The 17,741-nt window shown below is 43.2% G+C and overlaps 1 protein-coding gene across 1 annotated transcript in view; it reads right to left on the bottom strand.

Annotated features, from left to right (window-relative positions):
• DNAH8 (dynein axonemal heavy chain 8) overlaps positions 1-17,741 on the bottom strand; it is a 593,210-nt gene that overhangs the window by 121,962 nt on the left and 453,507 nt on the right. Inside the window, exons 61-64 of the mRNA XM_050948396.1 lie at positions 6,802-6,994; positions 3,670-3,792; positions 904-1,034; positions 341-494 (exon numbers count right to left, since the gene is read on the bottom strand). Of these exons, the coding sequence (XP_050804353.1) occupies positions 341-494; positions 904-1,034; positions 3,670-3,792; positions 6,802-6,994 (601 nt within the window). The remainder of the gene's footprint in view (positions 1-340; positions 495-903; positions 1,035-3,669; positions 3,793-6,801; positions 6,995-17,741) is intronic.

Here is a 17,741-nt window from a genome sequence, read left to right on the forward strand (position 1 = left end):
CACCCTTCGGTAATGGTGGCCTCTGAAATGCCCTCCTCACTTATTTTCTCCCTGATGCTTACATAATCTCTCTGAATCAAGTTGACATTGGATCATGGCTGCATGAAGAAATACTGTACTTTTAAGAGCAGAAAAAGGTATTCTTGCAAGATACTGACCTAAATCTAGAAATTTATATTGAGATTCAGTTTGGGCCCCGAATGTCCCAAATTTGAGATAATTGGGTTTTAGATCCTTTCTAGCCCTATTAATTACTACAAAAATGAACGGCAATCAGGTATTAAGAGCAAATGTTGAAAATTTGTATTGCTAAAGTATACTGTCATTTTGAGGATCTAACCTCTCCCGAAGATAGCAGATTGTTAAGGTATTCCAGAAATGCTTCATCTTTTATTTCATTGTCAGTGAAAATGAAAGTGATGCCTTTTCCTTCTGCACCAGCTACTCTATATAGAAGTTTTAGATCATCTGTTAGATTGGAAACATTATAGGATCTATGAGGAAAAAGAGAAATTACAAATTTGCTTAATGCACAATACAGAATCATTCCAATTTTTCAAATTATATTTAATATATAATTTGTAGAACGAATCATGACTATAATATCCACATACTTCAGCAAGGACAAGATCCATCTCCCCGTGAAATCAATTGAAAGATTCAGGCACAATTAAGGAAAGCATTTAAGAAAGTGCTTCTGAGCTATGATGGGTAGCTATAATTTGCTGAATTAGGGTCCTAGTGAGCAACCAATGATGCATAAATGAATCAGAGTGTAATAATTTTTTTGTTTACTGTTTTTAAAGATAGTGTTTAAAATAAAGATTAAAATATTTACATTTCCTCAAAAACATCAGCTTCTAGTTTTGGAGAGACAAACACCACAATATTTTTTTCATTTACCTGGTTAAAGTTATCTGAAATATTCTGTATCCAGCTATAAAAGAGGCCAATCTTGAAAGACTCTGTTTTCCAGAACCACCAACTCCTACAAGTAAAGCATTTCCACATGCAGTCCGAATTATTCGTGAAATCTATGCAGAAAAAATACAAGTAATCTGTGCTGTGTTTAGCTAGTTATAGAAGATGAGCAGAGTTAAATATCTGTTTTACTCCAAATCTCATTTGGGAGAATATTTTTTAAGTCTCAAAGATCAGCAGAAGGACACATGTTTTTATAGAAGACCTTTCCCACAGAGAAAAATAAAGCTCGTACTTCCAAATAAAGCAACAGTATCTGAAGAGATTCATGTGACTCAAGTGAAAGGGCTGCATTTTAAGAACATAGCTTCTAATTTATGAGTTGTATGTGGGATTTAAAATAAATATGTTTAAAATTTGCATTTAATTGTAGATTTAAGATTGAAATTTTCCAAGCTTAATCTCTTAATGAGTGGGACTTGTTAAAAAAATATGCACAAAAGCCATTTTTAATTAGCAGAAGAATGAAAAAAACCCACTTCTACCGCTATAGAAATGTTTGCAATTTTTTTCTAAAAACACAGCTCTTGATTAAAAGATAGAGAAATGAAAATAGAGCATGGAAATATCTCTCACTGCAAAGAAGAGCCTTTCAGTGCTCTAATGAAAACTGGTTTTCCTTTGACCAACTTATGAGCTTTCAAGAATTGCACTCTGTCCATATAGGTGTGAGGCAATTCTCCAAAAAGAGCCATATTTTGGAGTTTAATGCACTCACCCTACACACACCCACATCATATAGAATTTGAAATCTTATATTATGTACATTTAGATGAGGTATAATGTGGAACTGCCAAGAGATGCCGTAAGCCAGTAGGTGAGGTGAAACAAGGGTACCCAAATGAGAAGGTGTCTTTTCTTTTTTTTGCACAGTTCCAGAAACACTGCAGCATGACCATGACTATAGTTTGTACTGTTTAAGTTAATTTCAATACCTTAATGTGGTGTTTATTGGTCAAAGCTAACAAACGACGATGTATTAAAAGATGATTACTGGTTTTGCATAGGCAAGTATTTTTTTTCAGAAGTAATGAAATTGTTTAGCATGTGGCAAAAATGGTGAATATCAAAAGTTTGCAATACACCAACATGAAATATTTTCACATCACATATTGTCAAAGTATCTCACAAGTGATAATAGTTTTCTATATTGTATTTTCAGTTGAAATTTGCCCAACAGATCAGGCTCACACTTAAAATTGTGCACCAGTAGCAGTAGACTGCATGCACATAGTTTGTACTGCATACTGGGTTGAAATAAATGTCCATGAATTCCTAATGTAATGCTTCTCCATTTGTAAGCTTTTGTACATATAATCTTGCATCTAGTCTGCCTTAAAAAAGTTTTTGTGACTGCACCCTAAGGGTATATATACATAGTGAAATAGCTCAGAAGGTACTGTACAATAACTATTCCAAACTAGCTCCCCATGTGGACACTCTTATTCCACACTAAAGGCACATCTACACTGCACACTACTTTTAGTGGTATGTAGATTACATCCACTACCCACACCCCTAGCATGGGAAAAGTGTTGACGGAGAGGCACCGCTTAGGTCAGTAGAGTAAGGATATCCCTGAATCCTGTGGGTATGTACAAGGGTATGTACCCTACTCATCAAATCAGTGCCTCCCTCATCTGCACTGCTACTTTTAGCAATGTGGTGTCCTCCTGCTTCCCTGCTGCTGAAGCCTTTCCCTAAAGCAGGGAAAGGCTCCAGCAGCAGGAAAAGTTCTGGCAGCTCCCTGCAGCATCAACGTTTCCCTTCTACAGGGAAAGACTCCTGCAGTGCAGAGCTACCAGTAGCTTTCTAGTCAGTGGGAAAAGGCTTTGGAGGTGGGAGGCAGTGGGGAAAGACTCTGGTGTGCCCCACTGCCAAGCCTTTCCCTGCTGTCTCCCCCCACCAGTCTTTCACTGACATGGGAAGCTACATACCCCATGTGGATGCAGACTGCTTTTCATTGCGGCATATAGCTACACATACCCTACATAGCACTGCCAGTAGTGTCAAGTGCAGACATTGCCTAAGGGTGCCTTTTTTGCAACTTAGCTTTATCCAAAGTGGCACTCTTAGTACTATAGTGTACACATGGGCCATTAGTATGGAATAGCTATTATGGTTTAAATTCACACTCTAGCTTATTTCACAATAGCTTCCCCATATAGACAAGCCCTAAGACTTGGCAATTTTTGCTGTTGGCAAACAATGAAACCATCCCACACTGTTATTGTATACTACGTCTGTCTTTCAAGCTTCCTTTAATACAGTTATTTAATATATATTGTCTTCTTAATGCATAGTTTTATATTTATTTAAAGTGGCTTTCATATTCCATTCTTTACTGATATCTTTATACTGTTCAAATCCTCCTGTATATTCCCCAGATCTTTCTTTATATTAACACCTAACTTTGTATTGTCTTTGCATGGTAATTTTTCAGATTATGCAGCTTTCTCCATCCACCACATAACATGTGCAAATTGAAAAATACTGTCCACTTATCAAACCTTTTGAACATCACTCCCTGCTTCCTTCCAAGAACATTTAGCTTTACACACAACTACCCTCTATACCTTACCTGACAATTCCAAATTCAAATTATCAGTTTAATTCTACTATTCATGTGACTCCTGAGGTCTAGTAACTTAAATTAAATGTATTATTAAATGCTGTAAAAAACAAAACCTTAACGAGATGTGTCATTGCATCTTTAAAAAACACCAAATCGAGAAATGATCCCCTAATGGTTTCATTGTATTGCCTCTGGTACGTTTGTAATTTTTCACATAGAAATTCAAAGCTCGGGACCTGAAAGAGAGAGAAAAAAGGCAAGTAAAATAACAATGTTAATAGATAAATCCTACCATATGAGTATCACTATAAAGATAAAAACACTTATCTGAATAAAATTATGTAGGCAAATTTTACTTCCCAGTAACTGGTAATCAATTAATTTGCTGCATCAATAGACTCTCTCTTTCAGAATTGTGTCCCGTTATATAGTCAGGAACTGTTAACAGCATTTAGAACTAAAATGGGCTTGCATGTTCTGACATGGCACATAAACTGCATCTTCACAAGGAATCCAGCCCTTAGCTCCTGCTTTTTTCACTTGTTCTTATCTAGGACACTGGTGTTCTTATTAGTTCCTTCAAGAACTATTTGCTTGTGGCTTATTTATATTGGGACAGATTCTCAGTTGTGCTGAATTTACACTTTGCACTATTGAGGAAAGTAAGATGAAAAGATGGCATAAAGCCACATTTTCAGCTCCCTTGATTCTCGGATAGTTGTGGATTGAAACTGTTCTGCAAGTAATTTAAAACATCTTAGAGGCTCAATTTGCTGAGTCACAGAGTTGAAGACTAACCCATTGTTGTGGAGGAGTCTCTGGAGTGGTCTCAGCAGGTGTGGAGGAATGCAGAGACCAACAACTCATCTAAACTCTCAACCCACTGTTCTGGCAGACTGATGGCTGGAAATAATGGCAAACATGAGCTTGGAACAATCATGGCAGTATTCCCCTTTTGTGGCTTCTGAGAGGGTCTCCATTATAGATGGAATAACTCTGAACCTTTGGCTTGATCCATTTGACCTGTCCCACCATGATGGGGGAGGGAGAACACATGGAGAAACATAACTTGTTGGGGGATCTTGTTTGAAGAACAAAGTCCCAAAATGTTGGCCCCTAAAGAAGAATAGAGAGTAGGGGAAATAATTTTCTTGTTGCTGCCTCAACATTAGAATTAAAAGCTAGTATTCCAAAGGATAAGGAGAATGCTGAAAGGTCACTGGTACAGAAGTGGTCCACTAATTTCAGGAAGATAGTGTGGTAAGGCACCTTCTCAGTCTCCCCAGCCTCTGCTGCTTTTAGCCCTGGTGAGACAGGCTTGGGTAATGTGGTCCCCCTTGGGACACAGGGGAAGTCTGCTCCCCGTATCTCCACCAGTCCTGTTTAGAATATATTTTTACTCCCTTGTGGGAGAGAGTACTGCCTCTCCTCCTGGTGAGGCTCACTGTCTTGCTGCTCCTACACTCCTGGCATCAGGGCTCCTTCTCTCTCTGCTCTTCTACCCCTCCCTTGCAGCTGTCTGTCCTGAGTTTATCACAATAGGTACAAACTAAATATTTCATACTACAAAAGGGTTAGGAATCAGACATTTGCTAGAAATTCAGTCTAAAATTTTCTTTGCTAATTTCACCTATAATTCCTGATTATATCTCCTTGTATGATTCAAAAGAATCCATCTCCTTCCTTGGGTTTAACAACCTTCAAATATATATGCACAACTATATTGTCCCTGTCTGTTGGCCAAAGTAACAGTATACAAATGTTATTTTTTTTAAATCTTTCCTCATAAATCAATCCCTACATTTATATTGCTCTTTTCTGCATTGATTCAAATTTTTCAACAACTTTATGATAATTAGCTTGCCAAAATAGAACACAATATTTTAGGTGCAGTTCCAATAGCCTTTCATGGAAAGGTACAAATGCCTCCTCTGCTTTGAGATGTGATGTTTCTTTATACACTACACAAAATTACTTTGGCATCTCACGTGTAAATTTGCAGTCTACTGTCAACCCAGATCTCTTTCACTATTGCTGTTTTCCAAGAATCTCCCTCCATGGATCTGTGTATTGGATTATTTTCCCCAGATGCAGTAGGTTTGCATTTTTCCAGAATGGATCTTATTTTATTATTTCTTTAAATGTGAAATACGATCATCTAAGTGTAAGATCACAGTTTCAACCCACAACTATGTTGAAAATTTATATGTGCATATAATACATGGTCAATCTTCAGGCCTGCCTGTAATTTTTCTTTCATTTAGGTGTATGATTGGTTTTAAATCACTTTTAAATGCTACTTAAACTAAAAGTTTTAGGATCCAATTGGTATACAATTGCCTATTTTACATGTACATTCAGGCACATTATTTTGAAAACAGTCTTGTGTAAAAATATTTCCCGTAGAGGTTCAAACTTAGATTTTCTAATGAAAGCTACCACAAAAAGTTGATAAGTCAATTTTTTCAAGCAGGGGAAAAATGTCAGCTAGAAAATTTGTTGCCAAACACAGGTAAACTATATTAACAATTAAAATGTACTTAAAATCAGCAAAGAAAAGTTACATTTGAACTCCAACACATTAAAAAAAGCATCAGACACATGTAGCTCCAAGTCATGGGCAGATGGGGAAAAAAAGTAAAACTCAGGTAGAAAGGAGACTGAGCATCCTTTTATTTAGAATGTCTTGCAGTGACTGCTTCAAGGCTTGAGAAGGTACCTTTCTCCTCCTGATTCAACACCAACCTCCTGTTTGGTCTTGACAATAACTTTCTTTACAAATGAAGTAAAACACGTGGCCACTGCTGCTCTTCCTGAATTAGCATTCTCTTGTGTGTTATGAAGAAAGAATCTCAATTTGTCTGTACCAACCCCCACAGCCTTAAAGGGCATACTGCAGGCAGCACAGGAGCACACAATCCTGTTAGTTCTTAAAATTGTTTCACTGATTCTGTGTAGCCAGAAATATGTCTTTAAGACTGGAGAACAGTAGAGTAAAAAGGGAGAGAATGAACAGCCTATATTTATATCAGGTGGATTGTTTACCACATTTTAAATTGCTTTTTAAAGATGTAGATTTACATGATTAACTCTAAACTAATTTGTGACCAATCTAAAAATGTATTCCCTAAACCAAAATTTGTGCATTTATTTGATAAAACTTTCAATATGATCCCGACAACATACCACATTTAATAATTAAAAAAACTTTTGAATGCCTAATTTTGAGGTGCAAAATAAAATACCATTTCATAAACTTTGGGTGCTTCAAATACAAAATCTTCAGGTTCATCACCAGTCGGTTCAGGCATGTCCTGTAAAAAATCTACAAAATATGGTTCAGCATGGAGAACTGATGCTAATTCCGGATCCACATGTTCCTTAATCGCTCTAGAAGTGGCTTTATCAAACCAAGCTACATCTTCATCATTAACAAACCTACAAGACACAGATTAATACAATTTAAAAGAATGGAAACACTTTTTAGCTAAAAAGGAATGAAAATAGTTAATTAAACACTGAAATGACTCAAGTAAAACACAATTAGATAATGATAGCCACCGAAATTTAAGTGCCACTATGTTTTACAAGTACAATATTCATTTTTCTATAATACAGAATAATGTAACTTTCTGACTTTCACCCAGTTACGACAGAAAATTGTATTTATTAGTTAAATAAGGGGAAATGACTCACTGATAGCTGTGCTTAATCAGAGCCCTACCTTTTCTCCCATCTTACTATGGGATTCAGTACAGCTAAAGTCATGATGCCATCTTTCAGGCAGCAAGGAAATAAAAAATAGTGAAAAGTAGAAGGGATATACCTTTATAGGCTGATTTCACACCTTGATCCTTCAGACTGCTCCTATACCAAAATCCACAAATAGCAGAGGAAACACAAACAGAGAAGAAAGAATACAGAAGAGAGGAAGGGAGGAATGCAGGATGAGAGAAAGCTGAGAACACTGATACAATTACTGGTGAGGAATTTTCTTTAGTTAAGCCTCTTCTTTTGCTTCTATCCTCCTTATGGATTCAAACAAGCTCTCAGAATTATGAAGCAGTTCCTTTGTAGTGGGAGTGTGATTTCTTAAGATACAGCTAGGAACATTCTGCTTAGTAGTAGTAAGTAAGAGTGTGCGATGGGGACTACCTCAGGTTCTAGAAAAAGGAAAAGTGGGTAGCTAAGAAGAACTCTGAATCACAGATATTTAAATGTGCTGATATTCATCCTTCTTTTCTCCTCCTTCTCAGTGATGAAATATTGGGGGGTGGAAAGAATGGGACAACCCCAAATCAGACAGCTGTGAGCAAAGCTCTGTGCTTTTGGATGAGAAGGCAAAAATACTGAAGAACTGAGGGGGAAAATTAGCCTATATATAACCCCTAAATGTCATTATTATTCTACTAGCATTCTGACAGATGGCACCATAACACTAGCTGTGCTGAACCCAAAGCAGGGTAGGAGAAGACAATGCATGAACATTATATAAATACATTCATCTTTCATGTCCCTTTATGTACTTTGGCATTACCCAATCAATGCAGAATGTGAACGTATTCAGGAAACTGATATCACATAAATTGCATGCTAAAAACAATGTCTTTCACTTTATAGCTGGCTCTCCCTAAAAGGATTTTATTTTGAAGCTTCATGGCATAATATTTTATGAGTGGATATGGTCCTGACTTCAAATTCAAACCGAGTGTCATCCTTCTTCTTCCACTAAACAGGGCACTAATGTCTGTACGAATATATATTTTTGTTTATGTATACTTTTGTTTCTCATAATGTGCATCAGTAAGCATAATTTAAGGCACAAAAAATTTATGCACAGATAATGTACTCTACAGCTGATTTATGTTAAGTAGTCTTTTTTATACTATGGGGCAATAAGAGTGTCTGGCTGGAGCAGGAAACTCTTGTCTTACTTTCATTTATAATCTTGAGAATAAGAAAATGCAAATTGCTGCATAGAATTTTAGATTTCCTCTATAAACTCCCTTCACTCTGCTGGAATTTCATGCATCCAGAGGGGCTGTAGGAACTAAGCAGGGTTTTCCACTCAGGGTATGTCTACACAGGAGACTTGCAGCGCTGGTGCTGGCTTTACAGCGCTGCAACTTACTCACCGTTCACACTTGCAAGGTACATACAGCGCTGCATCTCCCTGGCTGCAGCGCTGGCTGTACTCCTGCTCTGCCTGGGGAACAACGATTGCAGCACTGGTGATGCAGCGCTGCTCTGCCAGTGTGGCCACCAAAAGCGCTGCAATTGGCCTCCGGAGTATTCAGAGGTATCCCAGAATGCCTGTTCAGCCACTCTGCTCATCAGTTCGCACTGTACTGTCCTGGCCTCAGGTGACCCGCCCTTTAAATGCCCCGGGAATTTTAAAAATCCTCTTCCTGTTTGCTCAGCCAGGTGTGGAGTGCAATCAGAATCTTTGCAGGTGACCATGCTTCCACGCGCCAAATGAGCCCCAGCATGGAGCAATGGCGAATTGCTAGACCTCATCAGTGTTTAGGGTGAGGAAGCTGTGCAGTCACAGCTGCGCTCCAGCCGTAGGAATTACGATACCTATGGGCAGATATCAAGGGCCATGCTGGAAAGGGGCTATGACTGGGACGCAGTGCAGTGCAGGGTTAAAGCGAAGGAGTTGCGGAGTGCCTATTGCAGAGCCCGTGAGGGAAACCGCCACTCCGGTGCTGCCCCCACGACCTGCTGTTTTTACAAGGAGCTGGACGCAATACTTGGGGGTGACCCCACTGCCAATCCGACGACTACGATGGATACTTCAGAGCGGGGGGAGGGGAGAGGAGGAGGATGGGGAGGGGACGGGGAGGAGGGGGAGGAAACCAAGAGTGAGGGTACTGGGGTGGAGGGAGACACCCCGGAATCCCAGGAAGCATGCAGCCAGGAGCTCTTCTCAAGCCAAAAGGAAGGTAGCCAGTCGCAGCAGCCAGTACTAAGTGAAGGACAAGCAGAGGAGCGGGTTCCCGGTAAGCGGCTTTTATTTTCAGGATGGAAATGTTTCGGGAGAGGAAGGGGGGGTTAGGGCTGCATGCATGCATGCCTAGATGTGGAATAGCCCATTGATGTGGTCTATCACATCACGGTAATCGGCCTCGGTAATCTCTTCAAAAGTTTCAGCCAGAGCGTGGGCAATGCGCTTGCGCGAGTTTATAGGGAGAGCCACTGTGGTCCTTGTCCCAGTCAGGCTAACACGTCTGCACCACTGTGCCGCAAGGGGTAGGGGGACCATTGCTGCACACAGGAAAGCTGCATAGGGGCCAGGGCGGAATCCGCATTGCTGTAGAAGACCCTCCCGCTCTTCCCAGGTGACCCACAGCAGTGAGATATCTTCCAGAATTAACTCCTGTGGAAAATGTTGGAAGACTGTTCAGTGTAGCTGCCCCTAGAAGCAGTTTGCTTTCCCCAACGCACAGAAACCCTTGCACATCCCTGAAAGAATCAGTCCCCCTTACTCACCATTTTGTGGATCCTGTGGGTTATGTGCGCTCTGTTTGGTATGGGAAAAGTATGCTAAGGTTAAGACTGTAAACTCCTTCACTGTGTGGGAATAACTTTCTGGGTGAGATTATAAACAAAGCAGCCTCTGTTAACTGTTGCCATTTTTGCCTTTCCAAAAGTGTCCTTGACTACTCGACTGCCCGTATCATCCACTGCTCAGAGGCTACAAAACCTCAGGAAGAAGCCGCGAAAAAGCAGAGAAGACATGCTGAAAGCAGTTATGGATCAGTCTGCCAGAGACAGGACTGGAGGGAAAGGGAAAACAGGCTCCACCAGAGAAACACAGCGGCTAAGAAGAAAAGCACAAAACAGCTGATAAGCATCCTGGTGCGCCAAGTGGACTCTATCCAGTCACTCGTAGCCATGCAGCCATGCCCCCCCGCCCCATCCCAAAGCTCTTTCCCTTGTGCCCCAATGTCAGCTCCAAACCCCCTTCCCCAGCACCCAGGTTCTTACCACCACCAGCTGCCCCCAACACCTATACGTTCACCAACCAGCCCTGAGAACTATGACCCTTACCCTCTGCACTCAACCCCCATCACCATGCAGTATTTTCATCCTGAAGTGCAGCAGTCATTGTACAGCACTCCAGACAGAACGTATTCAAACCTGTGACTGTACCGTTCCCCACCCCACCTGCCTGCCCTTTTAGGTTCCCAAAATGTTGTGTGTCTGTCAAGAAAGTTATTTTCTTTTCAATAAATGAATTCTTGGCTTTGAAAACAGTCTTTATTATTGCAGAAAGTGAAAGATACCGCAGCCCAGGAAAGAAACATGCACTGCAAATAATTTCAGGAAAAACAGATTCCTACTAACATTGTAACCACTGCACTTCACTCCCGTGCAAGGCACCAAACATTACTGTTGGTTTTCAGCCTCAAATTCCTTACTCAAGGCATCCCTAATCCTTGTAGCCCTGTGTTGGGCCTCTCTAGTAGCCCTGCTCTCTGGCTGTGCAAATTCAGCCTCCAGGCGTTGAACCTCGGAGGTCCATTCCTGACTGAATGTTTCACCCTTCCCTTCACAAATATTATGGAGGGTACAGCACATGGATATAACTGCAGGGATGCTGCTTTCCCCCAAGTCTAGCTTCCCATACAGAGATCTCCAGCCCTTTTAAACGGCCCTTTTAAACGGCCAAAAGCACACTCCACAGTCATTCGGCACTGGCTCAGCCTGTAGATGAACCAGTCCTTGCTGCTATCAAGCTTCCCTGTATATGATTTCATGAGCCAAGGCATTAATGGGTAAGCGGGGTCTCCAAGGATCACAATGGGCATTTCAACATCCCCTACTGTGATCTTCTGGTCTGGGAAAAAAGTCCCAGCCTGCATCTTCCTGAACAGGCCACTGTTCCGAAAGATGGGTGCATCATGCACCTTTCCAGGCCAGCCTGTGTTAATGTCGATGAAAAGCCCATGGTGATCCACAAGCGCTTGGAGAACCATAGAGAAATACCCCTTCCGATTAATGTACTCGGATGCTAGGTGGGGTGGTGCCAGAATATGAATATGCATCCCATCTATTGCCCCTCCACAGGTAGGGAAACCCATTTGTGCAAAGCCATCCACAATGTCCTGCACGTTCCTCAGAGTCACGGTTCTTCTTAGCAGGCTGCGATTAATGGTCCTGCAAACTCGCATCAACACGATTCCAATGGTCGACTTTCCCACTCCAAACTGGTTTGTGACCGATCGGTAGCTGTCTGGAGTTGCCAGCTTCCAGACTGCAATAGCCACCCGCTTCTCCACTGGCAGGGCAGCTCTCAACCTTGTGTCTTTGCGCCGCAGGGTGGGGGTGAGCTCAGCACATGGTCCCATGAAAGTGGCTTTTCTCATCCGAAAGTTCTGCAGCCACGGATTGTCATCCCAGACTTCCATGACGATGTGATCCCACCACTCAGTGCTTGTTTCCCGAGCCCAAAAGCGGCATTCCACAGTGCTGATCATTTCCATGAATGCCACAAGAAATTTAGTGTCATATGCATCAGGAGAATCCATATCATCGTCGGACTCCTCACTGTCACTTTGGAACTGAAGGAATAGCTCAACTGCCAAACGTGATGTGCTGGCGACACTCATCAGCAAAGTCCTCAGCAGCTCGGGCTCCATTTCCCACAGAAATCACGCTGCACAGAAACCGTTGGAAGACTCACAATGGCGCCAAACGTGGACGGAAAAACAGTGACTGCTGGGATGTGAAACGATGCACCACGGGGCATTGGGACAGGAAGCAGAATGACTCGCACCCTTCTGTCCCCTTCCCACAACCCACGGCGCCAAAATGGGAAGAGGTGCTCTGTGGGATAGCTGCCCACAATGCACCACTCCCAACAGCGCTGCAAATGCTGCAAATGTGGCCACACTGCAGTGCTGGTAGCTGTCAGTGTGCCCACACTGCAGCACTTTCCCTGCACAGCTGTACGAAGACAGCTGTAACTCACAGCGCTGTACAGCTGTAAGTGTAGCCATACCCTCAGTGATTCTTCCCACCCCCTAACAGCTGCTGTGGCACCAGCAGTGAGCTCAGGGAAATGGTCTGCCTTCCTCCACTCATAGTTCTCCCTTGCTGACATTCAGCCAGTGTGGAGCTCCCTAGGGAAAAGGGAGAGGCAGCAGCCAATGGATTCTGGCAGAGACAGAGACTCACGGTGAAGCATGCTTGGTAAATAAGGGGTTTCAGATAGAAATGATTAGAGGGATCAGTTCAAGTGAGAACAGGTTCAGAAAATGGGATGGCAGAAGGGATGAGTGTCAGAAGTACAGCCTGGTGGGTGGACTCAAGAGGGACCGGGGAGTGAAAGGGGACAGGCTGTTCAAATAGGGATACAAGGAGAACAGGCTGAGGGAATGGGGGAAAGAGAGGCTCAAGGTGTAACTTTTAACTTTTTTTATGTGTTTTAGCTGCAGCGGCACAAGAGCCAGTGAACAGAGCTGCTACCAGGGGAGTTTCAGAGGGAGTGCTGTTGGAGGAGCAGGTTTGTGTAGTTTGTGGATTGTATTGTGGAGTTTGTGTTTGAGTGAGTGTGTGTGCAGGCTGCTAGGGGCCGTGTGCTGGGAGCGAGGCTGAGCCCTGAGTTGGGGGCGGGGCTTACCTGATTAGGGGTCCTATATAAGGAGCCAGGCACTCAGGCAGCGGCACAGACAGCTGCTAACAGGGGAGTTTCAGAGGGAGTTTCCAGGGGAGGTTACAGGGGAGACCAAGGCAGAGAAACCAGGAAGTCAGACAAGGCAAGGGGCAAGGGTCTGCCAGCAGCCCAGTGCTTGTGGTGGCCTGTGGTGCGGTGTGAGGCGTGGATTGCCCGGCACAGAGTTGGAAGGGTATGATGGAGGCAGAGGCAGCAGGTAGAGACACACTGAGGATGACCGGATGCGGTAGCTGTGGCATGTACATGGTTCTGGAGGGGGCACCTGAAAGGAGTTTTGTCTGCATGAAGTGCCGCCTGATAGAGCTGCTGGAAGAAAAGATAAGAGGACTGGAGATGCAGGTGGAAACTCTGGCTGAGTTTAGAAGGGGGTTTGAGCAGATGAGGGAACACGGACATGATGAGGCACAGGGGATAAGCTCAGACGAGCGGATAGAAGCAGGACCAAAGAACTCTGAGGAGGGGCTGCTGGGTGAGGAAAGTGGACGGTGGAAGCATGTGACTAGGAGAACCAGGCAGAGGAAAAGACGGGCCAGCGATGGAGAAATAGAACTCAGGAACAGGTTTGCTGAGTTGGAAAATGAAGATGGAGCACAGCAGGCTGCTGAAGGAGAGAGGGCAAGGAAAAAGAGACGAGCAGCTAGCCCTGCAGAAGGAGGGGAGGAGTCAATGGAGGCGACACCAAGTATGAGCCCTAGGAGGATTGTAAGGGCGAATACAAATCAAGAGGACTTGCGGCCAGCTGGTGTGGGGGATAGACCGGAGAATCACACTGTCGCCAGGAAAAGGCAAGTCTACGTGATTGGAGACTCTTTATTGAGAAGAATAGACAGGCCTGTGACTAGACCTGATTGGGAGAACAGAAGGGTGTGCTGTCTGCCAGGGGCTAAGATACAGGATGTGGACCTGAGGCTGAATAGGATCCTAGCGGGAGCGGGAAAGAATCCGTTGATTGTCCTTCATGTGGGAACGAACGATATGGCTAGTTACTCGCTGGACTGTATCAAGGAGGACTATGCCAGACTGGGAAGACGCTCAAAGAAATCGAGGCTCAGGTGATCTTCAGTGGGATTCTGCCGGTTCCTAGAGCAGGGCGACGAGGGAGTGACAAGATTATGGCGATCAACAGATGGCTCAGGCATTGGTGTTATAAGGAGGGCTTTGGGATGTATGGTCATTGGGAAGTGTTTACGGATAGACAACTGTTCGCTCAGGATGGACTTCATCTAAGTAAGGAGGGAAATAGAATTGTAGGATGGAGGCTCGCCGACCTCATCAAGAGAGCTTTAAACTAGGAAGTTGAGGGAGATGGTTGGGAGATGCTCAGGAGATCTCCACGCCAGAATATAACCTGGAGAGGGAAGTAAACAAAGTGAGAGGGGATACCCTTGTGGACCAAAGAATTGATCCAAGGAGGAATAGTGGAGTAGAAACCAGAGTAATGGGTGATGCTGGTGGTAGAAGGTCTGTGTACGACGGGGGAAAGAATGTCACTGACGCCAAACACCAAAAATTAAAATGTCTGTACAATAATGCGAGGAGCCTAGGTAACAAGATGGAGGAACTGGAGCTACTGGTGCAGGAAGTAAAACCGGATATTATAGGGATAACAGAAACCTGGTGGAATAGTACTCATGACTGGAGTACAGATATTGAAGGCTATGTGCTGTTTAGAAAAGACAGGAAGAAAGGCAAAGGTGGTGGAGTAGCCTTGTACATCAATGATGAGATTAACTGTAATGAAATAAGAAGCGATGGAATGGATAAGACAGAGTCTGTCTGGGCAAAAATCACACTGGGTAAAAAAGCAACTAGAGCTTCCCCTGAGATAGTGCTTGGGGTGTGCTATAGACCACCGGGATCTGATTTGGATATGGATAGAGACCTCTTTAATGTCTTTAATGAAGTAAACACAAAGGGGAAATGTGTGATTATGGGAGACTTCAACTTCCCGGATATAGACTGGAGGATGAGTGCTTGCAAGAATAATAAGGGTCACATTTTTCTGGATGTGGTAGCGGATGGATTTCTTCATCAAGTAGTTGAAGTACGTACGAGAGGGGATGCCATTTTAGATTTGGTTTTGGTGAGCAGTGAGGACCTCGTAGAAGAAATGGTGGTAGGGGACAACCTTGGTTCGAGTGATCATGAGCTGATTCAGTTCAAACTAGATGGAAGGATAAACAAATGTAGATCTGGGATTAGGGTTTTCAACTTCTCGAGGGCTAATTTTAAAGAGTTAAGGAAATTAGTTAGGGAAGTGGATTGGACGGAGGAACTTGTGGATTTAAATGCAGAGGAGGCCTGGAATTACTTTAAGTCACAGCTGCGGAAATTGTCGGAAGCCTGCATCCCAAGAAAGGGGAAAAAAACCATGGGCAGGAGTTGTAGGCCAAGCTGGATGAGCAAGCAACTCAGAGAGGGGATTAGAAAAAAGCAGAAAGCTTACAGGGAGTGGAAGAAAGGTGGGATTAGCAAGGAAAGCTACCTTGGTGAGGTCAGAGCATGTAGGGATAAAGTGAGGAAGGCTAAAAGCCGCATTGAACTGGACCTTGCAAAGGGAATCAAAACCAATAGTAAAAGGTTCTACAGCCACATAAATAAGAAGAAAACAAAGAAAGAAGAAGTGGGGCCGCTATACACTGAGGATGGAATGGAGGTTAAGGATAACCTAGGCATGGCCCAATATCTAAATAAGTACTTTGCCTCAGTTTTTAATAACACTAGTGAGGAGTTTAGCGATGATGGAGGGATGATAAACGGGAATGTGGATATGGAGGTGGATATTACCGCAGCTGAGGTAGAGGCCAAACTTGAACAGCTTAATGGGACAAAATCGGCGGGCCCGGACAATCTCCATCCGAGGATATTAAAGGAACTGGCGCGTGAAATTGCGAGCCCGTTAGCGAGAATTTTTAAGCAATCGATAAACTCGGGGGTTGTGCCGTACGACTGGAGGATTGCTAACGTAGTTCCTATTTTTAAGAAAGGGAATAAAAGTGATCCGGGTAATTATAGGCCTGTTAGCTTGACGTCTGCAGTATGTAAAGTCTTGGAAAAAATTTTAAGGGAGAAAGTAGTTAAGGACATAGAGGTCAATGGTAATTGGGACGAATTGCAACATGGATTTACTAAAGGTAGATCGTGCCAAACCAATCTGATCTCCTTCTTTGAGAAAGTGACGGATTACTTAGATAAAGGAAATGTGGTAGATATAATTTACCTCGATTTCAGTAAGGCGTTTGACACGGTTCCACATGGGGAACTGTTAGTTAAATTGGAAAAGATGGGGATGAATATGAAAGTTGTAAGGTGGATAAGGAACTGGTTAAAGGGGAGACTCCAGCGGGTCGTATTGAAGGGTGAACTGTCAGGCTGGAAGGAGGTCACTAGTGGAGTCCCTCAAGGATCGGTTTTGGGACCGATCTTATTTAACCTTTTTATTACTGACCTTGGCACAAAGAGCGGGAATGTGCTAATAAAGTTTGTGGATGACACAAAGCTGGGGGGTATTGCTAACACGGAGAAGGACAGGGATACTATTCAGGAAGATCTGGACCACCTTGTAAACTGGAGTAATAGTAATAGGATGAAATACAATAGTGAAAAGTGCAAGGTCATGCACTTAGGGATTAATAATAAGAATTTTAGATATACGTTGGGGACGCATCAGTTGGAAGCGACAGAGGAGGAGAAGGACCTTGGGGTATTGGTTGATAGCAGGATGACTATGAGCTGCCAATGCGATACGGCTGTTAAAAAAGCAAATGCGATTTTAGGATGCATCAGGCGAGGTATTTCCAGCAAGGATAAGGAGGTGTTAGTACCGTTATATAAGGCGCTGGTGAGACCCCATCTGGAATATTGTGTGCAGTTCTGGTGTCCCATGTTCAAGAAGGATGAATTCAAACTGGAACAGGTCCAGAGACGGGCTACTAGGATGATCCGAGGAATGGAAAACCTGCCTTATGAAAGCAGACTCAAAGAGCTTGGCTTGTTTAGCCTGGCCAAAAGAAGGCTGCGGGGGGATATGCTTGCTCTATATAAATATATCAGGAGGGTTAACGTTAGGGAGGGAGAGGAATTATTTAAGTTTAGTACTAATGTAGGCACGAGGACGAATGGGTACAAACTGGATATAAGGAAGTTTAGACTTGAAATTAGACGAAGGTTTCTAACCATTAGGGGAGTGAAGTTCTGGAACAGCCTTCCGAGGGAAGTAGTGGGGGCAAAAGACTTTTCTGGCTTTAAGACTCAGCTTGATAAGTATATGGAGGGGATGTTATGATAGGATAGTTTAATTTGGGCAAATGGTCTTGGATTATCACCAGATAAGTCTGCTCAATGGTCTGCAGGGAGATGTTGGATGGGATGGGAACTGAGTTACTGCAGAGAATTCCTTCTTGGGTGCTGGCTGGTGAGTCTTGCCCACATGCTCAGGGTTTAGCTGATCGCCATATTTGGGGTCGGGAAGGAATTTTCCTCCAGGGCGGATTGGCAGGGGCC

The sequence above is a fragment of the Gopherus flavomarginatus genome, chromosome 4 (assembly GCF_025201925.1).
Source record: "Gopherus flavomarginatus isolate rGopFla2 chromosome 4, rGopFla2.mat.asm, whole genome shotgun sequence".
NCBI lineage: Eukaryota > Metazoa > Chordata > Testudines > Testudinidae > Gopherus > Gopherus flavomarginatus.